The sequence below is a fragment of the Nerophis ophidion genome, linkage group LG12, assembly GCF_033978795.1.
Source record: "Nerophis ophidion isolate RoL-2023_Sa linkage group LG12, RoL_Noph_v1.0, whole genome shotgun sequence".
Taxonomy (NCBI): Eukaryota; Metazoa; Chordata; class Actinopteri; order Syngnathiformes; family Syngnathidae; genus Nerophis; species Nerophis ophidion.
Genome location: NC_084622.1, coordinates 31,052,231 through 31,079,022, shown reverse-complemented (window position 1 = coordinate 31,079,022; position 26,792 = coordinate 31,052,231). Strand labels below are relative to the sequence as shown.

General features: G+C 39.3%; 1 protein-coding gene across 1 annotated transcript in view; it reads left to right on the top strand.

The window, feature by feature from the left end:
- tango6 (transport and golgi organization 6 homolog (Drosophila)) overlaps window positions 1–20,594 on the top strand; it is a 42,854-nt gene extending 22,260 nt beyond the window's left edge. The window contains exons 14-18 of the mRNA XM_061917360.1: window positions 5,375–5,432; window positions 6,142–6,300; window positions 13,753–13,904; window positions 14,058–14,171; window positions 19,212–20,594. Coding sequence (XP_061773344.1) covers window positions 5,375–5,432; window positions 6,142–6,300; window positions 13,753–13,904; window positions 14,058–14,171; window positions 19,212–19,388 — 660 coding nt within the window. The 3' untranslated portion in view covers window positions 19,389–20,594. The remainder of the gene's footprint in view (window positions 1–5,374; window positions 5,433–6,141; window positions 6,301–13,752; window positions 13,905–14,057; window positions 14,172–19,211) is intronic.
- The last annotated feature ends 6,198 nt before the right edge of the window (window positions 20,595–26,792 follow it).

Here is a 26,792-nt window from a genome sequence, read left to right as displayed (position 1 = left end):
GGACCGTAACCTTCCAAAGGCAGCAGAGGCCAGGCCAATACGGGCCTGGACGTCATCGTCAATGGTGCAGGTTGGCGACAGGGTGCTACCGAGGTAGGTGAAGTGGGGGACGGTGGCTAATGGGTGCCCGTCAAGGGTGAAGATTGGCGTGTTTGGCTGGGGAGTAAATTCCTGCACGAGTATTTGTGTTTTCTTGGTGTTTATCTGAAGACCAATGGCACTGTAGATGGAGGCTTCCACCTTCAGTGCACGCTGGAGAGACTCTGGTGAGTGTGCAAGTACAGCGCAGTCATCTGCATACTGTAGTTCCAGAATATGCTGGGTGGTGAGTTTCGTGCTGGCTTGGAGACGACGGATGTTAAAAAGCTTACCATCCAGCCGGTATTGTATCTGAATCCCATCTGTGGGGTCCAGGTGTTTATGGGACAGGAGGGTGACAGTGGAAATGAACATGTTGAATATGGTTGGGGCAAGGACACACCCTTGCTTGACCCCCACATCCACACTGAAAAATGGGGATTGTTGGCCGCCGTTGCTCACACAGGCCTGCATGCCATCATGTAGCTGTTGCAGTAGGTTGCAGAACTTTGCTGGTACACCTAGTTTTCCAAGTACTTCCCACAGCAAGTCCCGGTTTACTGTATCGAAGGCCTTGGACAGGTCAATGAATGCCATGTACAAGTCTTTGCGGTGTTCTCTGCATTTTTCCTGTATCTGTCTGGCAACAAAGATCATGTCTGCGGTGCTCCGATCACGTCTAAAGCCGCATTGAGATTCGGGCAGGATGTTTTCGGTTACATGAGTTGCTACTCGATGTAACATGACCCTTGCTAGCACCTTCCCAGCTGCGGATAGTAGGGAGATACCTCTGCTGTTGCCGCAGTCTGCTTTGTCGCCTTTGCGCTTATAGATTGTTATGATGTTAGCATCCTTCCAATCTTGCGGGATGACTTCAGACGACCAGATGGCAGTGATCAGCTGGTACATTCTGCGTTGCAGGAGATATCCACCGTGCTTCAAGATTTCTCCCGGGATCTCGTCGAGGCCTGGGCTCTTGTTGTTTTTTAGACCCTTTATGGCCTTGAGTACCTCTGAGAAGCTGGGAGAGGAGTCCAGCGAGTCTACAGGGGGCAGGCATGGGAGGTCAGAGAGTATGTCTGTCTGTACAGGATTTGTGGTGTTCAGCAGTACCCTGAAGTGCTCAGCCCATCTGTCCAGGATCTGTTGTTTGTCCTTGTAGAGTGGTGCCGTCAGCTGATCTAACTGGGGTGATTTTCTTTCTCTGTGTGCCATAGATGGACTTGATGGAGTCGTAGAAGGCATGAGAGTTGTTGGTGTCTGCGTGATGTTGTATTTCGCAGGCCTTTTGTGTCCACAAGTCATTCTCCATGGCTCTGAGGGTGCGCTGGGTTTCACTTCTGAGGCGGATGAGCTGAGCCTTCAGGACGGTAGATTGAGGGTTTGATATGTGAGCTGCAAGGGCCTTGTGTTTTGCCTGAAGCAGGTCATAGATTCCTGGCGCACTATTGTCAAACCAGTCTTGATGTCTCCTATAACAGTGTGACCTCGGACTATGTTAAGGTAACGTGTGGAGTTCCCCAGGGTTCGGTCCTTGGCCCTGTACTCTTCAGCATCTACATGCTGCCGCTAGGTGACGTCATACGCAAATACGGTATTAGCTTTCACTGTTATGCTGATGACACCCAACTTTACATGCCCCTAAAGCTGACCAACACGCCGGACTGTAGTCAGTTGGAAGCGTGTCTTAATGAAATTAAACAATGGATGTCCGCTAACTTTTTGCAACTTAATGCCAAAAAAACGGAAATGCTGATTATCGGTCCTGCTAGACACCGACCTCTATTTAATAATACAACTTTAACATTTGACAACCAAATAATAAAACAAGGTGACTCTGTAAAAAATCTGGGTATTATCTTCGACCCAACTCTCTCCTTTGAGTCACACATTAAAAGCGTTACTAAAACGGCCTTCTTTCATCTCCGTAATATCGCTAAAATTCGCTCCATTTTGTCCACTAAAGACGCCGAGATCATTATCCATGCGTTTGTTACGTCTCGTCTCGATTACTGTAACGTATTATTTTCGGGTCTCCCCATGTCTAGCATTAAAAGATTACAGTTGGTACAAAATGCGGCTGCTAGACTTTTGACAAGAACAAGAAAGTTTGATCATATTACGCCTGTACTGGCTCACCTGCAGTCCAACAGTCAGCTCCACCCATGGCTCTAGTGATGCGCACCTCCTTCCTGCCCACGTGGCGGGTGATGATGTATTCTAGGAGATGCCAGTGTTTAGAGCGAGGGTGTTGCCAGGATGTTTTGTACTTGTTTTTCAGTTGGAACAAGGTGTTTGTGATGACCAGTTGATGCTCAGAACATAGAGTGAGAAGACGGAGACCATTGTTGTTGACCTTGCCCACACCGTGCCGACCCATCACTTCCCTCCACAGTACATTGTCCGAGCCCACTCTTGCGTTAAAATCCCTTAGAAGGATGAGCTTGTCAGTGAGTGGTGTTTTGCTGATGACGGAGTGCAGGGAGGAATAGAACTCTTCCCTGCATTGAAGGTCTGCAATCAGTGTTGGGGCATAGGCGCTGATGAGGGTGCAGTAACGGTTATTGGTGAGGGGAATCCTCCAGGTCATCAACCTTTCGCTAATGCCAACTGGAGATTCGGGAAGCTTCTGAAGTAGGGAGGTCCGCACAACGAAGCCTACACCATGGAGGCGACGGGAGCCTTCCGGAAGCCCTTTGCAGAAGAAAGTGTATCCTTTTCCCACCTCGGCTATGGAGTCCTCCCCGTGGAAGCGGGTCTCGCTGAGGGCCGCAATGTCGATGTTATACCTCTTCAGTTCATGTTTCACCAACGCTGTTCTTCTGCGGGGACGAGATGAATCATCACGCACATCCAAAAGCGTACGGACGTTCCAAGTCGCTAGTGTGAGTGTCAGTCGGGTTTTATTCTTGTGTTTTCGATCGCATGGGGGGATGACCCGACAGCTGCGGTAGGCTGCCCGGGAGTGGAGGAACAGACCATTTTTAGGCCACATTTTCTAGGCCCTTCCCATCTCAGGGTGAGCAGGGTGGGGCTGCTCAGTCACGTGGGGCGCTGCCGAAGAGTCACGCTGTTCCGTCCCGTACCTCACCGGCCGTCTATCCCATGCCGCCTGCGTGCAGAGTTGGGCTAGATACTCCCAGTCACATCCTGACCTGTATCTGCCACCCTTCTCCATCGCCGCAGGACATGGAGGGGAGGGCATGGGGTGGGAAAGGGGGTGGGGGTGTTTGGAGCAGGCCTGCGCAAGGAGTAGAATAGAGTGAAGGAAGTGGTGCGCAGTCACTACCCTCACTACTTTAGCTCCCCCCTATGTCTTCCAGTGGCATGAAAAGCTCATGACGACCTTCTGCAGGAAGGAGTTGCAGAAGACTGCCAGCACACCGGTCTGTTGATGGCTGCCTGATGCGGGTCTTCCCAACAGATTTGTCGTTAGGGGTTTACTCTCGTAGCCAAACACACACGGTGCACCCAGTAGGCAGTGAGGCACCCTTAACCTTCATCCGCCTTTACTGCCGGGGGCGACGCGTCATTAACCGCCAGTTCCGCCGTTGAGGTTTTTGGATCGCGCTTCGTCTGGAACCTCCCCCTCGACCTTACCGCCATGGTTGAACCTACCAGGAGCCGAGGCTCCCGACGGCATCGCTCTTAGGTTCATTGGAACACACAAGGCTCTCACCACGACAAGGTGGCGACCTGTGGTTGTAATATACTGAACAAAAATATAAACGCAACAATTTTGCTTTTACTCCCATTTTTCAAGAGTTGACCTAAAAAAATCTAAATATATACAACATACCTATTCCTCTCAAATATTGTTCACAAAACTTTCTAAATCTGTATTGGTGAGCATTTCTTCTTTGCCAAAATAATCTACCTTACAGTACCTCACAGGTGTGACATATAGTATCAAGATGCTGATTAAACAGCATGATCATTGCACAGGTGTGCCTCAGGCTGCCCACAGTTAAAGGCCACTCTGAAATGTGCGAGTACATTGACTACATTGTTAGCCGACTTTTTATGTATTTATTTATTTAAGACTTAAAATGCATAAAAAAGAGACCTATGTGTTCATGTTTTGTATAGGGATTATGAATTATAGACAACACATCCCTCTAATGATTGCGTATTTCCAATATGATTGATCTGATACTATGGTCAGAGTGCAGAAGTGTTACTACAGTGACGTCAATCTACAGAAATTACAGAAGACGTTCGAAGCGGAATATTCAAAATGGCTGACGGAATTTGTGACAATTTGTGATGTTGAGACAGTATTTGCACATACTTTGTGGATTGTAAATACAATTGGATATGGTTTAATGGGTACAATGAAACACAATTAAGCATATAAAATCAACTTGTTTTTCGACTCTACTGGTACTTTAAAAAGCGAAGACAGCAATATGCAATGTGGCAGTGGAGCATGACTGAGCTACAATGAGGATTTTAAATGTGCTGCATTCTGGAATGTGTAGTGGCTAAAGGAGGTACTGGAGGTCAGTGATAGCTCAGACTCTGGCATGAAGAAGGAGACTAGTATTTTGGATGAGAGATTTGCCTCTAATTGTTTCAAATGTAGTCGCTGAGGTAAAGTAAGGTGTACATTTATTATGAGTGAAGTAGATAGTAGTAATGGCCTGTTTTTCTCTTAAAACTAGCATTTTAGCAGTGCCAATTTATTTGATGTTAACTTAGTCAAAAATGTACAAGCTATACTGATGCTATGATGTGAAAGACATGTTGGCTTCTCCCAAAACATGATATCCACATTAGATTCAGTTCAGTATCACAACTTCACAAGCTGCACGAACATGTGTTTGGTGCTGCATGTTTTTTTACATGGCCTTCTGGAACATGTGAATAGTAAATGAAGCACTTGAAACTGCTCTGCTGTGGGGCAAGGTGCTGTTATCTAGGGACTTGTTAGGTGGCTTGAGCACAAAAAGAGTGATTCATCTAACATTCTCTATGTACTCTATGTCTGCACATTGGAAATATGTTCACTGTCTATCCGTAGGAAACCCCCTATATTGATTTTTCCTGATTTTGTCATATTACGGGGAAGGTTTTTCCATATCACAAGCCAAGGGTCCCTTTATACTTGGTGGTGCATGTTGAAATATTCCCTTTGATAGCCCTGGATAGTGTTTTCAATGTTGTCATTGTAGTATTGTATTAATCCCTTTGAATTTGATGTATGTCTTGCAATAAAGTAAAATATCTAATTGTAATAAAATCCCTTGTGCACAGTTTCTGATTATTAATAAAATTATGATATTATGTACTCTAGCTCTTCCTTGAAAACCTGGAACATGAGGAGTCCTTCATCTACCTGTCAGCTATTCAAGGTAACACTGCACAATTATTCCTCTGCTTTGTCTATTATACTTATTTTAAAAATGTACATACTTTAAAAAGATGACCAATTACTATATATGTAGTGACTTTTTGTAATATTGCATCTATTTAGCTATTTCAATTGGATTTGAAGGTTTTTTTTGCTAACCAATGCTAAGTTTGTACACTTAGGGCCTGATTAACTAAAGGTTTGCGTGTTCTTAAACACATTCAAACCTGATAACACAAGCAAAGCTGATCTAAAAAACGCGTGTGGATCGCGTCGGTTAAGTGAGCAGAATAAGGCGTGCAATCCGTTTTGCGTCTGTCTTAATATGCTGATCATCAAAACACCCACAATACTGGGAGAATATGCAAATATAATTATTTAGGGCGCGCAATGTTATTTATTGGCATTCATCACCGTTTTGTCAACACTATTTTGCATTTAAATAAGGCGGTATGCACCAGTTTTCAATTGCTCATGCAGTGTTAGTCCATCACACACAACAAGACCACTCATAGTACACGCTATTTTATTTTTTGCACGCGCTGTTAGCGCATACTAACTGATCGTATTAAATCAGGCCCAAAGTAAATTATTGAATTGACAGTGAGAATTGCATTGTTTTGAGTGCAATTGTAGATATTGTTATAATACCAGACGTTGTATATTATTAACTCTTGAGGATCTGAGTACTGAATGTATTCTCCCTGCAGGACTTTCTTCTTTGGCTGATTCCTACCCTGAAAGGATCCTTAAAAGACTCCTGAGAGACTTTCAACATGGTCCTTCACTCTCAAACTCCAACAAGTATCAGTCCTTGGAGTTTCGCCTAAAAATGGGCGAAGTCTTAATGAGGGCAAGCAGAGCTATGGGTGAGCTACTTCATTCAATATTTTTCATCAAATCTTTCATCTGTATATTAGCGCCAATAATTACATATGGTGTTTTTGAAGAATTAAATTGTACATATAATGTGAAAACATAATTTTTCAAGGATGTATTGCAGCCGTTTCTGTACATTTTTACATAAACTCACCTACTATTCTGACACTACCTGAAGCAAATCCACCGAATTTGAGACTTTTTTGTTTGACATAACCTAACTCAATTATTATAATTCATCATTAAATATACTAGGGTTGTCTTAAAATAGTCGAAGAGTCGACAATTCGATTTGGAGGAGTCTGATTCAAATATCAATCTTGCAGTCAAATTGTCTGCTATTAAACCCCTCTCTTCCCTCTGTGGGAGAAAGGGAATTTCATACAGCAGGTGTGTTGTGAGGTTAGATCGATTGTGTTTATCATGTCTTCCTTAAATAAAAAGACTCATGATTACTGGCAAATATTTTCTAAAGTATTAGAGATATTTCATATCTGCTTACAATTTTGCCTGTCAGAGCACTGTTGCGGCTTCCTGGTGTGACGTCACGTAAACAACTAGCTGTATTTTGGCCTTCTATAATTAGAATTATTAACATTAGGAAATTCACTGTGTAAGACCAGTGTTAGAGCACATCCCAGAGTCTTGTATAGAAAGAGTATGGCCGACTAAACAAGAGGTGCTGTTTCCGGAAGCATTGATTCTGACATTAGTTTTCCTGAAGAACTCAACCAAAATAATAACCCTAAATATAGTTCGAAACATAATCCAGCTCATTAACTTAAAATAAAACATGATTTTATTTTGTCAAAATACAATATTGTGGGCATATTTGAGTCACTTTGCTGCAACATGCAGTGTTGTGTAACCAGCAGGCTATATAATACGTACCGGATGGCGCAAGAAACGTTAAAAAAAATAAACGGAACGACCAAAGAAAAATAACTTATTTTCCTCATTTTGCTAAAATCTTCATTAGATCTGGACCAAAAATCACGGAGAAATTATGATTTATATGTGAAATCAACTGTGGTGGATGCCTCCAATGTATTGTTTGTAATCATATGCATGTGATTTAAGACTTAGACAAACTTCATTGATCCACTATCTATTATTACATCCAAAATTTGGTTTATTTTACTATTTCAATGTCTACTCCGTCTGCTTGTATTTGTGTTTGATTTTTCTTCTGCTGTTACCGAATAGCATTATCATAGTTTTACTTAGATTCAAGGATTGTCCGTGTTTGTCACACCATTCTTAAATTTTTTAGTACTTGTTTTACAAACCCCGTTTCCATATGAGTTGGGAACTTGTGTTGGATGTAAATATAAACGGAATACAATGTTTTGCTAATCCTATTAAACCCATATTCCATTGAATGCACTACAAAGACAAGATATTTGATGTTCAAACTCATAAACTTTTTTTTTTTTGCAAATAATAATAAACATAGAATTTCATGGCTGCAACACGTGCCAAAATAGTTGGGAAAGGGCATGTTCATGACTATGTTACATCACCTTTTCTTTTAACAACACTCAATAAATGTTTGGAAACTGAGGAAACTAATTGTTGAAGCTTTGAAAGTGGAATTCTTTCCCATTCTTGTTTTATGTAGAGCTTCAGTCGTTCAACAGTCCGGGGTCTCCGCTGTCGTATTTTACGCTTCATAATGCACCTCAAATTTTCGATGGGAGACAGGTCTGGATTGCAGGCGGGCCAGGAAAGTACCTGCACGCTTTTTTTACGAAGCCACGCTGTTGTAACACGTGCTGTATGTGACTTGGCATTGTCTTGCTGAAATAAGCAGGGGCGTCCATGAAGAAAACGGCGCTTAGATTGCAGCATATTTTGTTCCAAAACCTGTATGTACGTTTCAGCATTAATGGTGCCTTCACAGATGTGTAAGTTACCCATGCCTTGGCATTAATGCACCCCCATACCATCACAAATGCTGGCTTTTGAACTTTGCGTCGATAACAGGCTCGATGGTTCGCTTCCCCTTTGGTCCGGATAACACAATGTCGAATATTTCCAAAAACATTTTGAACTGGGGACTCGTCACACCACAGAACACTTTTCCACTTTGCATCAGTCCATCTTAGATGATCTCGGGCCCAGAGAAGCCGGCGGCGTTTCTAGATGTTGTTGATAAATAGCTTTCGCTTTGCATAGTAGAGTTTTAACTTGCACTTACAGATGAAGCGACAAACTGTATTTAGTGACAGTGGTTTTCTGAAGGGTTCCTGAGCCCATGTGGTGATGATATCCTTTAGAGATTGATGTCGGTTTTTGATACAGTGCCGTCTGAGGGATCGAAAGTCACGGTCATTCAATGTTGGTTTCCGGCCATGCCGCTTACGTGGAGTGATTTCTCCAGATTCTCTGAACCTTTGGATGATATTATGGACCGTAGATGTTGAAATTCCTAAATTTCTTGCAATTGCACTTTGAGAAATGCTGTTCTTAAACTGTTTGACTCTTTGCTCACGCAGTTTTTGACAAAGGGGTGTACCTCGACCCATCCTTTTTTGTGAAAGACTGAACATTTTTTGGGAAGCTGTTTTTATACCCAATCATGGCACCAACCTGTTCCTAATTAGCCTGCACACCTGTGGGATATTCCAAATAAGTGTTTGCTGAGCATTCCTCAACTTGATCAGTATTTATTGCTACCTTTCCCAACTTCTTTGTCACGTGTTGCTGGCATCAAATTCTAAAGTTAATGATTTTTTGCAAAAAAAAATGTTTATCAGTTTGAACATCAAATATGTTGTCTTTGTAGCATATTCAACTGAGTATTGGTTTAAAATTATTTGCAAATCATTGTATTCCGTTTATATTTACATCTAACACAATTTCCCAATTCATATGAAAACGGGGTTTTTAGCTTCTGTGTGTTCTTTCCTGACCAAAACGCAGACGTTGTGTTGCTTTTACCTGTGGCAGTGTTGGCGACGAACCTTAACGTCCCATACTTGTCTACCTTTCTGGTTGTTGGGAGCTGAGTTAAAACTTTCCACATTTCTTGCTGGTGGATCAGCTCCATGCTGCACAACACGGCATTTCTACACTTCGAAAAACAAATGCAGATACATAGCATCAGCCAAAGTTGGTAAAAATCATGGCTCCCTGTAGTCATCTGAGTGGCTTTTGACCGATTATTGAGGAGATTGCCTGAAACCGGGTTGCTCAAACTCTCTGTATATATGACTCTGGCACATCCAGCAAGTTACTGGCACCTAGTGACCGGTCAGTCTACACTACTACATGTCCTCATCTGTTTATTTATCTTCAAAAAAATGTGGTATATTTAGAGTCGTCGACCATGGGCAAAGTTTAACCCATCAGTTCTGTTCAGTTAGACCAGGTGTCGGCAACCCAAAATGTTCAAAGAGCCATATTGGACCAAAAATACAAAAAATAAATCTGTCAGGAGCCACACTAAATTAAAAGCCTTATGTAATTCTTATAATGAAAGCAAAACATGATGTAAGTGTTTATAAGACTGCAAGTTCTTACCGCACCTGCCACACAGATATTTGGATTTGATGTCGTTAGTGTTAGTGATGTTGTTTTGAGAATATCTGCTTGCACAGGTATTTGTTTTGTTTGCAACAGCCTCCTGCCTGGCACCACGCCGTACTGAAAGAAACGTTTGTCACAGGTGTATGCAAATCTTCGTTGACAGAAATGTTGAAATGTAATATTTATTCTACGCATTTTTACAACACTGGAGATCATTAGTAAAACAGAGGGTATTCAGAGGGTGAGATAACTCCTGGAAATTACTGGCTAAGAGTGGCCAAAAGGTATAGTTGTGTGTGTATGAGTTACAGGAAACGGCAGGCCGCGTTCTTTTAATGGATTTATTATAATCTTTGCAAGCTGGGTAACAACTGCTGTGATTTGGAACAACTTGGCACACAAACAATTATCAGAAATGTAGCCAATATTACATACAGTGTCATGAGACAATCAAATACAAAATAAACACACAAAGGACATAAGTAAAGCAAAATTAATGAGCTCAAATATACCTACAAACAAGACAGCCCTAAACAACATCGCTACGCATTTATGAGGTAACATATGAGAGAGACAAAGTAATAATTCCTCACAGTTTAACATTTCATTTTCTGTTATGTTTTGTATTGTACAAATCACATTTTGTACAAAGCCACATATATTTTTTTTATTGTTTAATTTATTGAAAATGGTGCACTCTGGTTAATTGCTTATCATTTGTCAAACAAAGGTAATGTTTTCCACTAGTGATCATGCATATCCAAACATTGCAAAACTGTACATTTAGGATTTCCTAAATATTCCTTTTTTTTAATCTTAGACGTAGAGACTTGACAGCAGAGCATATGAACCAAGGAGGACGTGTAATAATAATTTATGAGGAGAATGATAATAGACAGATTAATGAAGCAGTTACAGCAATGAACATTGTAGAGACTGAAGAAGCTGAGCTGAAGAAACAATTTTAGCAATGAGAGAAACTGTATTAAAGTCAGAAAAGAGATAGGATTGCCAGAGGGAGCTTCAGAGTGTGAGGTAGGATCATAATCATTAAATAATGTGTCAATCATTAAATCGATCTTCCACTGATCAGTATTGGCCGATTTTCATTAAAGTACCAGATAAAGGGTTGTACTTGTATCATAATTGCCGAATAATGCCTTTGAATGGCAATCACAAAAGCCGACCCTCTAAATGTCACTGTACAGTATTTATTTTCAGTCATTTGACTTAACCTTCTGGGGATTACTTAATTTGATTGACATACAGTAGGTAAATGACAAAAAAGTTCAGAAAAAGTTGAGTGTACAAAACATTATTTGCCATTTGCTTTAACCAGTTTAATAAAAGATAATAAGTAACTACTTTAAATATTGTGTTGATGTTGTTAAACTGTCAATATCAGTCACCATAAATACATGGAAAATGTTGCAGTTAATACATGTGATCGGTATAGGTATCGTCCGATCTCACTCACGGATGATCAGATTTAGCAGCATAAAAATCTGATCGCAAGATCCCTAAAAAGTATGTTATTGATTATAATTAATCCAGAAAGGAGAACAGGTGAGGACTTTTTTGAAAGATGCATTTTGAATATGTATTTCATTAATTCCACAGTTCTATCAGATTTTGGATTAGGTTGTGTGTCCTACACCCTTGTTTGGTAGTGTAAAATATGGTGCTCACTTTTCCAAGTACACTGTAATCAAGGGAGTTTTGCAGGTGTGCATCACGTCACATTCTTGGGGACAGTCACGATAGGCTTGAGCATGATTACTTTGCCCCTCACTGGTCTACCCTTTTAGTCTGCATGTTTAGGTGTGTGATCATTTCATTAAACACACTTTTTGTTTTGTAGATTATTTTGAGTTTTTTGGTTTATTTCTATTCTACAAAGTGATGCTTGTCGATCATAATTGGATCTGCCATTTTTTTAATCAAATTTTTTTTTCCATGCAAAACCTACCCGAAGTTCAGTTTAGCTTTCTTGCCTTTTCTGGGTTTTATCTGCCAGTTTGCCTTTTTTTCGCTTCCCGAAAGAGACATTTTTTCATTTGTCTAAAGGTTGAGTTGACCTTCAGTTTTTTAGCTTACTTGAGAACATTAAACACTTTTAAACTGAAGAGATAATAGCTGAGCTCTGTTTGTCTCATTTGTGATCTTGGATAAATAGATCAAAGAACAGTTTTGTTCCTCTGGCTTTAGACAATTTGATTGTAATTTACAGCCAGTCTTTACAGATCTTATCACTATTAGCCAAATCTCGGCTCTTTAGCCAGCTGTCTTTTTTTGTATGGCTGCCAGTGCAGCAACATTCACAGCTTGTTGTTAAATTACTTAGATTTATTAGCAAGTGTACAAAATAAAGCTTTGGCTGGCGGCTTGTATTGGAAGTGGAGGCAAGTGACAGATGTACATGACTGAGAACAAGAGTTCCTTCTGGCTCGTTTGCCTCAAAATGATACATTTTAAACAATTTTGTGGCACGCTGATTTGTTCAAAGAGCAGATCTCCTTTCACTTCTTACACTGTCTTTATGTGATATGGAGGAAAACAGCAATGTATGATGTTTAATGGCACTAAAAACTTAAAGGGGAACTGCCCTTTTTTGGATTTTTTTCTTGTAATTCACAATGCTTGTGTGGGACAAAAATGCAGATGTCATATTTTTGGAGCATTCTAAACACTAAAGAAAATCCCACAGTTTACAGCTAACATTGCAGCTAATGTGATTCACCTATGGTGCGTATAAAGCACTCTTAAAAAACCCCTCAAAAACCTCCAACATTTTATATACAACGCTGTAAGTATGTAGGTAATAGGCACATTCATAATAACATGTAATATATTTGGATTAAATAGTATATACGTCATTTTATTTGGGTGCATTGATTTTACAGAGCACAAAGCGACATACTTTCTACACCCGGCAACAAATGTGTGTGTGTTCTAATCACGGCAGACTTGGTAATAGACAACAAAAACTACTTATTTGGGACAAATGAGGATCCACAACCTTATCTTTCTGAACCTAAATAGAGAATGAACTGCTTGTTATTTAAGCTCAGCGGGTGCAAAGACATAGTAAAACGGAGCAGACGGGGCCGAGAGAGTCATGAATCTATTGGGAGAAAGCCTGGAAGACAGAATTGCAAACATTAGCTATCGTGTTTTGTCAGTGCCATTCGTGAGAAATATCTTTAACCAACAAAGACGCAATGGATCTTCTGTAGCTGCACATGTTTCCCACACCAGACATTACTGAAGTTATAGTACTCAAGGATGAGCTGCACAACGTTCAGCTAAAGAACAATTGCATAAACTATCCTGATTAATATTTGTAATGATTCAAGAACTTCTGTTTCATCAGCCAAATAAAGGTTTGAATTTGTAGAAAAAAATGACAAAGTAAAGCAGTAGCAAAGTTATTAAATATTTTGTGAACATACTCTTAAATAGGAGAGTGATTATTTTATGAATTAACATCACTTAGCAACCTAAATCAATATACTTAGGGCCGGATTTACTAAGATCCAAACACCACGCGGTAAACAGTGTGTGCAATCTATGAAATTGCGTGTACTATTAGTGGGCGTGTTGCGTCCGATATACTTGCACTGTATGTGCAATCATGAAGTGGTGCAGACCGCCTTATTTAAATGAAAATTTTGCATGTACTACACAGGGCATTGCCCCGGAAAAACCCATTTACTGCACATTTATATTATCATGCTCCTACATGCAGCATTTAAAAAAACAAAAAACAAAAACTAAAGGACAGCAAAACGCATCAATTTGATTTGTTTTAATCTGCCCCTTAAGTCTTAAAGGGGCAGATTTTTTGCAGGGAAACAAACTGTGTGACAGTATTTGACATCAACCTCATCATTCTCACCTCTCATCTGTAGGCGATTTGGCGCCGCACCTGGGTCATCCCCTGGTGGCTGTGTTCCTGAGAGGAACGAGAGACTCAGACCAAAGCATCCGGGCCAGCAGTCTGTCTAACCTGGGGGAACTCTGCCAGAGATTGGACTATGCTCTCGGTCCACTGGCTCAGGAGGTGAGTGGAAACGCATTGATGGACACCATTAAAAAAAAATTGTAATAATACTACAATAATAAAATATGCATCCAAAGTGCTAGTCTTTTGATAGAGGTGTGACATTGGCTTAGCTACTATTGACTGCAGTGATGCCTCTTTTGTGTTGTGCAGCTGAGCTCCTGTTTAACTGCTGTGATAAAGACCGAGAAGGAAGCGGAGGTGAGGCGAGCTGCTGTCCATGTTATTACCCAGCTGATCCGAGGCCTTAGTCACAAAACCACTCAGGTAACTCACAAAGACAAAGTGTGTGAATGAGCGAGCCGACGAACTTAAAAAGGAGTATAGTTGTTGAGGACACGGTGTGCGATATCTGGAGTGCTGCAACCTGATATTCCTTGCTTCTGTCAGAAGGCTTTGACAACTACTCCAATGAAGAAGATTTCCGACTTGTCTTTCCAAATTGTATATATTTCAGTTTGTTGGTATAGATCAGGGGTGGCAAACTCATTTTATTTTAGGGGCCGCATGGAGGAAAATCTGTGCACACGAGGGCCAGACTATTAAAATCATGGCATTTAAACTACAAAATAAAGACAACTTCAAATTGTTTTCTTTTTCTTACTTTGGCCAAATATAGAACAAACACATTCTATAAATATTACAATAAAATCTAGAAAAAAATACCGGAAGCGTAAAGTTGAAATCCATGAAGGAAAGAAGAAAGTGAATGAATGTTCATAGCTGAATACATTTACATATGCATAAAAATGTGTTTTCTTTTTTATAATATTTTTTTAATGAATTATGACAACCTTCTTCCAAAACACAATATCGAATATGAGATATAACAAGATAATGCATACATTAATCGTTTGTTTTCAAAACAGTTACAAAAAAGTGGGACCCTAAAAATTTTACTGTGGTACCCCATTTTTGTGACTTAACTGGGTTCCTGGGACCCCAGTTTGAAAATTCCTAGCGCCAACACTGATGGAGTATTAGTGCATGCAAAACAGCAGCAGGCGGCTGTGGCCTGTGGGCTGGTTTTAATAATCAAATATCATCCTGGGGGCCATAGACAATCGATTTGCGGGCCGGATCTGGCCCGCGGACCTTGGCTTTGACACCACTGGTATAGATCAGCACATATTTATCTATACGTGGCTGTGTATGTATATGTGAGAGTGAGAGAGTGTGGTCTATAATCAAGAACGCACACAATGTCCACCAACAAAAGGAGGAGGAAGAGTGTTTGGGAATTATATTCGGCACGACTTCCACAAGGACTTGTGTCAGCTGTGCACGTGACTCTCAGGGTATGTGTTCCTGGTTTTATCGATGACCTCACGGGTAAGTCAGGTGATTGACAGCCAATCACAGGAAGTTTTATACAATAGTAATATTAGTTAAAAAAACAATTTTTTAATGTTGTACAAAATCACCATTTTATTTAATTTTTTAAATCTAATGGCCGTTGCTGACATACTTTTATTAATTTGCTAAAGCGGCACAAAGATTATGCGCCACGAAAAATGCAGGCATAAAACGTGAGTCAGAAAATTATCCAAGCCAATTGGTTGACATGTGCTTTACTGACATTTAAAATGTATTCCATCCATTAATTCCATCATTTTGTAATGTCTGTTTAGTAAAAAAAAAAAAAAATGGCCTCAGAGAATGAGAAAGTTATGTCCATAACACTGCTTTAGAGTTTTCCTTTTTTTGATGTAAAAATCACATCTGGCTGGGATTTTTCTATTTTTCCCAATCTTGGTTACATACAGGTTCAAGCAAACATTTTTTTCCATTTATATTGGTTGGAATCATGGCCGCAGGGGCAAGAGGGGGCAGAGCCCCCTTAAATAAATGTCTTGCCCCCTCAAAACAAAATTTGAGAAAGCAAATTTTAATAAACTCACAAAATTACTACATTACAAGTTGACAAAATTATCTGCACTAGCGGAAAAATCCGCCGAAAAAGGGACACACGCGATATAGTAGTGTCAGCTTCCCTCTCATCCCTCCCTCCGCTGTGCGTGTATTCAACATTCCACATGCTGCGCAGCAGACACACACCCCTCAGCCCTCAGTAGACATCCAATCACTGTTGCAGTATGAAAGTAAAAGAAAAGGAAAAGTTGTCTACATTTATCATATACTTGTTAGGATGGGTGTATTTGTGTAGTCTTATCTGTCAGAAACACGTTTATCGTCGCGGACTTTCGGTGCTACGGAGTTTCTTTTTTTTTTTTTTTTTTTTACAACTTGACGAGAGCAGTGACAGCGGAGGGTCTGAGCAGCAGTGGTTTGGAAGGCAGAGAGCCTCCACTGTCCCTGTAACAAGCTACAAGTCATTTATGATGCTGTTAATGACGGTAAAAATGAAACATAAGGTATATATCCTGCTTAGCAGTCCTCCTCTGCTGTCCTCTGTTCAGAGCGGAGTCCTTAGCAACGGCCCGTTTTACTTAGCAACGGTCTGGCAATCGACTGCTGGAATTCTTTTTCTGTTGTTTTTCTTGTAATTCTACATAGTCAACCTTTAATGTTTCAATCTACATTTTGTAATAAACAAATTATAAGTTTCATTTGATATGACCAAGACACCTAAAAACAAAAACACAGCCGTTTTCATTAATTTACAAACAAGTGGGCAACACACACACATTGGAGTGAATGAATTTTGTGCCCAGATGAGTGCCCACGTCCACTGCATGTGACAAACTGAAGACAAGTGACCTGTGTCTGACAGACCCCTACGTAAAGCCCCGCCCCAGGCTGAAGTCCTGTACTGTTGTCGTTTTTCTTCATGTAATCACAGCGGGTTTTTTCTGTTGTTGTTCAAGCTTACTTATTTTTTGCTCCAGCTTCCAGCAGCTCACAAAGAGAAAGTTAATGCTCTGTAATGCATCCATTTTTCAGAGCATTTAAAAAGTCTAGTCCTGCTCCTGCATGTAGTAGTAGTAGCAATGATGCTACTGCTAGTACATCAGGGACAGCAGCTAGCAATACTGAACCTTTAGCACCAGCAAGCACTGTTTCTCCTACACCAGCTCCCTCCGTCCCCCCAACAAGCGCTCCCCCAAAGCAGCCTGCTCAGCTACCCAGTGACTTAAAAGGAAACGCACCATCTCAGCCAATACCAAAGCGTGCATTTGGTACAACATTAAGATCATTCAATCCTGCCTGGTACCGCACACGACCATGGCTAGAGTATTCTATGGTGCGAGACGCCTGCTTCTGTTTCCCCTGTCGGAAATATGGCAGCGCTGTTAATGTTTCCCCCCCCTGAGGGATTGCCACCTTATTGTGGTCAGGAGGTTTGCGTGCCTCAGTGACCGTAAGAGCTATACCAGCAGGAGCTTAGTCTTCAGGTGGGACACCCAAGTTGGACAGGTCTGAAGGTAGAGGCCTGACAAAGTGGAATCCACTACTCCAGGTTGGGGTTGGACACATAGCTAAAGACCCATTTCAATGAAGAAAGCATCGTTACTATAAGCACAGAAAAAAAAGTGCTGGAGCATGATGTGTACACATGATGCCCCCTTCACATTTCTAACTGCCCCCTCATATAAGCATGCCTAGAACCGCCCCTGGTTGGAATGCTTTTCATAAAAAATGCAGTCTTGTTGAATTTTTTTTTTGCAGATTTCTTTAACTAATTATTCTTGGTGAAATAGACAAAGTTGTTCTGGTGTGCTCACTACGCTGCTTTAAGGATTGTGTTTTGGAAAGTGGGTGGTGTCAGAGTGACAGGTCCTGTAATTTAATGTAGTGTCTTCTGGAAAGGTTTTACCTTTTGTCAGCTTTTCATCAAAGAAAACAATGTTTTACAATCACTCCACTTTCTAGTTTGTAAGTGACCATAGAACAACAATGGTGGTGCACTGACCTGTCAGTCAGTTGGACATTTGCTGTCCCACTCATTTTGACACAGTAAAACAGAAAATGGAAGGACAGACAATTCTCAGGATTACACTAAAATGCGAAATGCACCAATCAATTATAGTGAGTTGAGGATCTGGATGAAGATGCTTATAGAGAAATGTAGTACAGTTTGAGTCACCACAATGAACGTTCATCACCCCAGAATCATACCATGATACATACCCTGTCTAACTAAGATGTGGGGAACAAACACAAAATGATTACAATTATTAACAGGCCTTTCGAAGATGTCAGCGCTCTATCTACGCTAGGACATTTTACTGTAAACAACACAATGTGTATACGCTTTTCACATAACTTGTTTTTTCACCAAGGCGCTTCCACTTTGAAATAGCACATAAAAGAGGAATAGTAGGTCCACATTGTGGATCAATGTATGTTTAGAAAAAATGCAAAATGAAACATGATTAATTTAGATTAAAATTGAATGTAAAAATGATTAAACTAAATCAATCCACATCAACACTGTGATTAATCTAAATAATTCATATTTAACACCACTTTTGGGACTACAAATTACATTTAATCTGTAACTTAGTATTTTTTATATCATAAAAAAATGGAACGTGAGGTCTTTTAGATGGGGGAGGGGTTCACAGCAGTACCAGCTGCCGGTTGAAAAGAGCTAATACATGCTTTTTTTGTAAGTCTCTGCCGTACATGCATGCTGTTGCTTTTTTTTTTTATATTTTGCTGAATATAGCAACAAAAGCACTAAGTTGGCAACAATGATCTCTGCTGTTACATCTTTTTTGTGCTATGAAGCAGAGTTATGATGCCAGCTATTGCATTGACATGACTAACGACAACTGCATTCACAGACAGTCTTCTTATGGGGTTATGACAGTCCTCTTCTAATGTGTGTATCGGTGAGGGCGAAAAGGTAGCGCTAAATATGTCTGTTATGGCCCCCCACATTAATTGCATGTATGGAAATACTCTCTCATCACCCTCGAGTTGGTGTCGTGACCCAGTGGCTCAGGTGTGGCTGTAAAGTCAGCTGTCTGCTGATCTCAGACCAGGGCCTGTCATTACATCGCAGAAAGGCAGCAGTGCACCAGCTGTGCAGAGTCTAATGATACCTGCGGACATGAGAACAGACCCCGGCAGAACACATCACAAAGGTTTAGGCCAGTCAGTGGGGGTTTGAGTGGGGTGTAAAAGGTCACAGGGGAGGATTATCCCAGTCCATTCTTCAGTCAGTTGCTCTGTCAATATGTTTATTAACCAAGACACGTTACTGGCTGGGGGGGTCTCCAGATTTGTGTGTTTGTGTGCGCATGCAATTGTTGTATTATGAAGTGATTGTATTCTAGCATTACTCTGTAGCAGCCAGTCCTCAGTTCTACTTGACCATTTTGTCTGTCCTTTTTCCAGGTCCTCAGGGATGTTTTGTTGGATCTCTACCGAGCGCTAAAGTGGGTGGTTCGCTGCGACCCAGATGAGGTCACAGTGCTTCATGCCCAGCTGGCTCTGGAGGAGCTCGACGCCGTTATGCGAAGTCTCATCTTTCCCAAGCAAAAGTTGGAAAAAAAAATTGTTGTCCTGCCTTAAAACAGTTTTTGAATTATTATGCTTCCGGCACTAGTTTTGCCTTTAAGTTATGTACATTAGTATCATAGCAAAAAGTGGCCAGACAGAACTACCAATCACGTCTTTGGTATTGCTGCGTGATTTGCTTTGGAATGATGTATTACCTACAAGCATGCTTGCAAAAGTTGAAAACCTTTAATAATAATAATTTACAGTAATGATGTTGAAATTGGCTTCACGGTGGGAGAGGGGTTAGTGCGTCTGCCTCACAATACGAAGTTCCTGCAGTCCTGGGTTCAAATCCAGGCTCGGGATCTTTCTATGTGGAGTTTGCATGTTCTCCCCGCGAATGCGTGGGTTCCCTCCGGGTACTCCGGCTTCCTCCCACCTCCAAAGACATGCACCTGGGGATAGGTTGATTGGCAACACTAAATTGGCCCTAGTGTGTGAATGTGAGTGTGAATGTTGTCTGTCTATCTGTGTTGGCCCTGCGATGAGGTGGCGACTTGTCCAGGGTGTACCCTGCCTTCCGCCCGATTGTAGCTGAGATAGGCGCCAGCGCCCCCCGCGACCCCGAAAGGGAATAAGCGGTAGAAAATGGATGGATGGATGGATGTTGAAATTTGCAGGTTTGTCTATAAATAGAGCAGAAATGTTGGGGGGAAACATCATGCAGAATAATCATGACAATACAGAGTTTATATGTTTTGTATATTGGGCTGAATATACAAAATGAATGAATGCAAATACCAAATATTTTTGTTGAAAAAAATTGGAATTTACATCTATTTAGGACATTTCTCTGCTTTTCCTGAGGGTACAGCATCATCCCCACTTTTTTAGTGTTTCTCCGCTGTTCAGTCATTGTGAACATATTTAAAACACATTTTGTATTGAAACTGTCTAAATGTCATATCTTTGGGTGGGTTTGGAAGTCTTGATCTGAGGAAGGGCTTTGTTTTAATCATACTCTCCATTAATTCTCTGGTTTTGGGGGGTGTAGTCGTTGAGACGACATAAGGATAAGTACTCAGAAAAGGATCTGGCCCGCGGGCCTTGACTTGTGTGGTCTTCGGATCTGTAGGACCCGTTTTCATTTTTTTATTAAAAAGAAAAAATATACAATTAATAATTTTTTCAAACTGAGACTCACTGACTTTGGCTAATTTTCTGTGAAGAACATATATCAGAATACATATTTAATGACCCCCCCCCCCCCCTACACAATTCTATTACATATAAGATATCTGGGTCTACTGGACCCAGGGCTAGTAGAAGTGTGGAAATTGATGTTCTGTGTACCACACACACACACACACACAGCAGGCCTAGACAGGAGGAGGACAGAGTGTAGGTACACAGAACATCAGAGGGTCAAATGTGCGAGAAAATGAGAGCAGACAGTGTTGACAAACAATGTTGCAACCTTGTGTTGGAACCGCAGGTGCAGAAACACAAAAGAAGAATCCCTGTGGGATGCAGAAACTGGCAGAGAAATTTTCCGTGCAACGTTCATATTGTTGTTACTCAGCCAGCGTTTGTGGTTCTGATGGACCCGTTGCTTTTAATGCCTCACAATCAAACACTTTTATGTTAAAATACTGAACGGGTGTTTATTGGGATAAGGCAAACATCTGTTCAGTATTTTAACATAAAAGTGTTTGATGTTTATTGGGATAAGGTAAAAGCATTGAACAAATTACCTTTTCAACATAAAGATTACCATCATGCTACAAAAATGGAACCAAACCAGGTGTTCAAAGTTACTCAGTTAAGTCTGCAAAACCTCACAGACAAACTAAACATTTACGCTGAAGATAAAAAAATTCTACCAAAAAATAAAACAATTACTCTCAAGGGACGTATTTTAAAAAATTACACTGGCTAAAGTACATTAAAGATTTGTTTCTAAAGTTGCGATGACAAAATTCTGGGGAGTCTGTTTAATGCTAAAGTGAAGAGCGACAACACTGCGCTAAATAAACATTCTCAAATGACTTTTGGGGTTTGAACTGACTCATGAGACATTCCTTCTTTTGTCCTCCATCATCCCTCTCGTCCATGCAGTGAATGAAGCGCAACCTCGCCTGCTCTCCCTCGGAGTGCAAACATGGCAGTCTTAGGCCTCGTTTCCATGGAATTGTTCCTCAACACAGAATCCAGGCTTTTCAAACGCAGACTCTTTCAGCCTGCTGGCAGATTTAGTCCTCTCTAAAATATCACTAAACCCGGCCCTTAAATCAAAGCTGTGTTCACAATGGGGGTTTGCTATTGTTCTGCTGGTTTGGAGCTACAGCTGACCACTTGAGCAGATATACACTTGCACTCAAAATTCTTCAACCCCTATTTTAAATTACAGTCATTATCAAAATCTCCAACTAATAAAAAAAATTGTGACAACTCGTATATTAAATGTGTGGAAGTAGTTCAAGTGGGTTTGTTTGTTACAAACAAATTCATATTACAATAAGACTGAGACACGACAAAGTTCCAACTGTGGGTTCGTTGGCACAGAAGGACAAAATTCTATGACCTCTGACCTTACAAATATTCTGCATTAATAGAAAAAATTGTCAATAAAATTTGGGTGGCAAGATAAAATCCTTGTCTATATAGTTTAGCGCAGGCCTGGGCAATTATTTTGACTCGGGGCCAAATTTAGAGATAAAAATGTGTCTGTAGGCCGGTATATCTATCTATTAGGGGTGTGGGGAAAAATCGATTCGAATGCAAATCGAATAGAATACGTTGTGCGATTCAGAATCGATTCTCTTTTTTTTTTTTAAATAGATTTTTATTTTTTGTTTTTTATCAATCCAACAAACCACTACACAGCAATACCATAACAATGCAAACCAATTCCAAAACCAAACCTGACCCAGCAACACTCAGAACTGCAATAAACAAAGCAATTGAGAGGAGACACAAACATGACACAGAACTAACCAAAAGTAGTGAAACAAAAATGAATATTATCAACAAGAGTATCAATAATAGTTAGAACTTCAGCATAGCAGTGATTAAAAATCCCTCATTTACATTATCATTAGACATTTATGAAAAATTAAAAAAAGGAACAATAGTGTCACAGTGGCTTACACTTGCATCATCACATCTCATAAGCTTGATAAAATAAGTCATATTTTTGTTTCATTTAATAGTTAAAACAAATGTACATTATTGCAATCAGTTGATAAAACATTGTCCTTTTACAATTAAAAAAGCTTTTTTTTTTAATAATCTACTATCCTAGCATGTCAGCAGACTGGGGTAGATCCTGCTGAAATCCTATGGATTGAATGAATACAGAATCGTTTTGAATCGGAAAAATATCGTTTTTGAATCGAGAATCGTGTTGAATAAAAAAAAACGATATATCGAATCGATAATATATCCGAGAATCGATATAGAATTGAATCGTGGGACACCCAAAGATTCGCAGCCCTACTATCTATGTATACATATATATATATACACACACACACACACACATATATATATATATATATATATATATAATCTGTGAAAATCTGTTGTACGGTATGTGTGCTTGGGTCCAGTTTTAGGAACACTAATACAAAACGTCACAATAATGTCTGATTGAATGCTAAAAACGTTTTGACGGACCGCCTTAAGAAAACAGAATGGATTTTTTTATTTTTTTTTTACTGAATGAGACACCCAAAATGTACATGAAAATAAAGAATGTGGGATTTACAATATTAACTATGAACGATAAAACACTGAATAATGACAACGTGTGAATATCACAACCCCTCTCGAGTGAGATATTTTACAATCAAACGAAACGCAAGAAAAATTAAATAAACACAGCGAAATATGAATGTGAAGGGTAAAAAAAAAACTCCAATTTGTATTATATCACTAAGCTTTAGAATTTTGTTGTAAAAATTTTCTTCCGCGTCTGTCCCTGACACCTGCATTTCAGGCTGGCCGCTCTGGAAACACTCTGTGGAAACGCTCCCCACCCACGCTGCTTGGTGCCTCGTCTGAGCTGCTTTGACTTCGATTACTATAGTAACTAATTAGAATACCATAGTAACTAATTAGATTACCATAGTAACTAATTAGATTACCATAGTAACTAATTAGAATACCATAGTAACTAATTAGATTACCATAGTAACTCATTAGAATACCATATTAACTAATTAGAATACAATAGTAACTAATTAGATTGCCATAGTAACTAATTAGATTACCATAGTAACTAATTAGAATACCATAGTAAATAATTAGATTATTATAGTAACTAATTAGAATACCATAGTAACTAATTAGATTACCATAGTAACTCATTAGAATACCATATTAACTAATTAGAATACCATAGTAACTAATTAGATTGCCATAGTAACTAATTAGATTACCATAGTAACTAATTAGAATACCATAGTAAATAATTAGATTATTATAGTAACTAATTAGAATACCATAGTAAATAATTAGATTACCATTGTAACTGATATATCATCCAAAAGCACAGATTCCAACCTTTGAAATACTTTGTATAGTTGAAGACTTACAGTCATTAGAAAACATCACTGCACATCATAATGACAGCTACACTTTCCATCTTATAGATCTAAAAAAAATTATTTGGAAATGTCCGGCGGGCCAGATTGAAAAGCTTGACGGGCCACATGTGGCCCCAAGGTCACAGGCCAGGTCTGTTTTAGGGTGTCCAGAGTGCAGCCTACAGGCCATTTGTGAAAATGCAATCGAGGGAAAAGCAAAAAGGGGAACAAAAGTTGAAATGTTGATACTCTATTAACAATCTATTCTAAAGATTTTTTATTATTATTCTTTTATATAATTAACTAACAGAGCGGCTTAAATTCATCATTTTATATAAAAAAATTAATAAAATAGCCCTCGCATGAGCCTTTGATTTTCACTATCTGACCTTTAGTAGAAAAAGTTACAGTAGTACAACTGAAGCATTAAAAATCATTCAAATCCAATTAATTCGTTCCAAAACTATTAAGACAACACGTGTCGCATAGAGTTTTACGTCCAGAAAACCATTTGAAATACATATAAATGACAAAAGGAAATGGATAAATAAACACAATTCAAACTCACTTTAACTTTCACTTTTGTTGGCAAAGACCACAATGAGTGGAGAGTGAGGTGGGGAGGGGACACTATCTTCATTCTATTACTTGGCTGTGAGTTCTTGAATTCAATAATATTTCTCACTTTCTTTATCAAAGTACTGGAATTCACAACTTTCTTTGGCCCCACGATGACTTATTTTGCAGTCATAAAGAAAAAAAAACACAGATACCGTGAGATTATTGTTGATTCTGCAGAATGATAAGCGGGAAAACGTGCTATGTTTGTACGAGCAATCTAACTGAGACAGTGTGCAAAAAACAAGGCAAACTTTTGGCGTGAATTTTCATTGAACACCAAATCTCTGAGAGAGTATCTTTTCCGGAATTTTACCAATTAAAAACCCAGTGAAAACCATTGTAGTTATTTTAATGGAAGTTTTTTAATAAAGTGATACCACTTTTTCCTCCCGTTTGGATATAACATCCATTATTAGCATACAAACTGGTGAAAACCGCCAGCAGTTTGTCAAAATCTGACAGGTTAAGTTGTGTAAGACAGGTGTGAGCTGAGATGGAACATGCAAAAAGAGCCTCACCACCTTCTTAATTCCAATTTCTAATCCCAAACACTGCAGTTACCTTTGAAAAGATTTCACCTCTTTCAGGTGACGTCTTCACGTGTCCGTGTTATGGCGAGATAATCCATTCCACAGCTTTTAGTTTTAACTGAAGTGCCGCTAAATATTCTCACTATTTGATAAGGAAATTTGACAGCATTTACTTGCTTGTATGCACCACATACTTTACAGCCATGAATAATTGTTTTATTGTTGAAAACATTGTGCCCCTTTTTCTCCACACCACTCTGATATCGCAACGGCTGCTTACATTTATATATTTTCTATAAATATTGTGTTTTTCTGTCTTCCCTATTTACTTTGACATCACTATTACTAATATGTTCTGCATTGAACATATTAATAATAATAATGTGTTGCAATGACAATAGAGTTTGGGACAAGCTAATAATATTGCACATGATTTAAAAAAAATATATGATTATTTTTTATTTAATATAGATCCTCCTGAGATACAGCATTCAATGTAGTGGACATTTGTTTTATTTTCATTTTTTTACCTGAAACTAACTCTGACAAATGAAATAGATACAAAATAAATGAACACCATGGATAACTAATATAATAAAAAATATATTTCCATGTTTAAATGTTGTATTTGTTGTTGTCGTAAAATATATTTTCATGTTATTAATTAATCAAACCAACAAAATAATACATTGTAATACAATAATAATACAATTCCAAAACCAAACCTGCCCCAGCAACATTCAGAATAGCAATCGAGAGAACACACAAACATGACACAAAACAATCTGAAAGCAGTCAAACAAAAATTTATATCAACAACAGTATCAATATTATCAACAATTCCAACGTAGCAATGATTAGAAATCCCTAATTTACATCATGACAGCCATTTATAAAAATAATAAAAACAAAATGTTTTTTAGCGGCGCCCTAGTGGCTCCATGGAGCATTTCAAAAAAAGGATTGAAACTAGAAAAAAAATGGAGGAAAAAAACTTTTTTTTTTTTAGTATGTTTTTGCTTGAGGACAAACATGACACACACCTTCCCAAGTGTTACTCTCATCTGCTTCACTGATGAGAGTATTTGGTGAACATTTTTTTTTTCCTATTAATTTCGGCGGTTCTTGAACTCACCATAGTGTGGACTGTGACACGACAGTTTATTTACATGTAAAATCTTCCACTCCTTCTTTGTCTCATTTTGTCCACCAAACGTTTGATGCTGTGCGTGAATGCACAAAGGTGCGCTTTGTTGATTTTATTGACTTGTCGGAGTGCTAATCAGGCATATTTGATCAGTGCTGACTGCAGGCTAATCAATGCTAACATGCTATTTAGGATATCTGTAAGTACATATTGCATCATTATGCCTCATTTGTAGGTATATTTGAGCTCATTTAATATCCATTACTTTTTATCCTATTTGCGTGCCTCATGACACATGTAATATTGGCTACATTGCAGATAGTTTTTTGTGCGCCATGCTGTTCCAGACCACAGAAAACAATACCTAGCTTGCCAAAGATTGTAATAAATCTATTAAAAGAAGACAGCCTGCCGTTTCCTTTAACTTGGACACACACATCGATATCTTTGGCCATTAAAAGCCAGTCATTTCCAGGAGTTATCTCACCTTCTGAGTAGCCTCTGATTTACTAATGGTTTCTAATGTAAAAATTTGCAGAATAAATATTACATTTCTGTCAACGAACACTTTCTTCAGCCTGCGCCACAT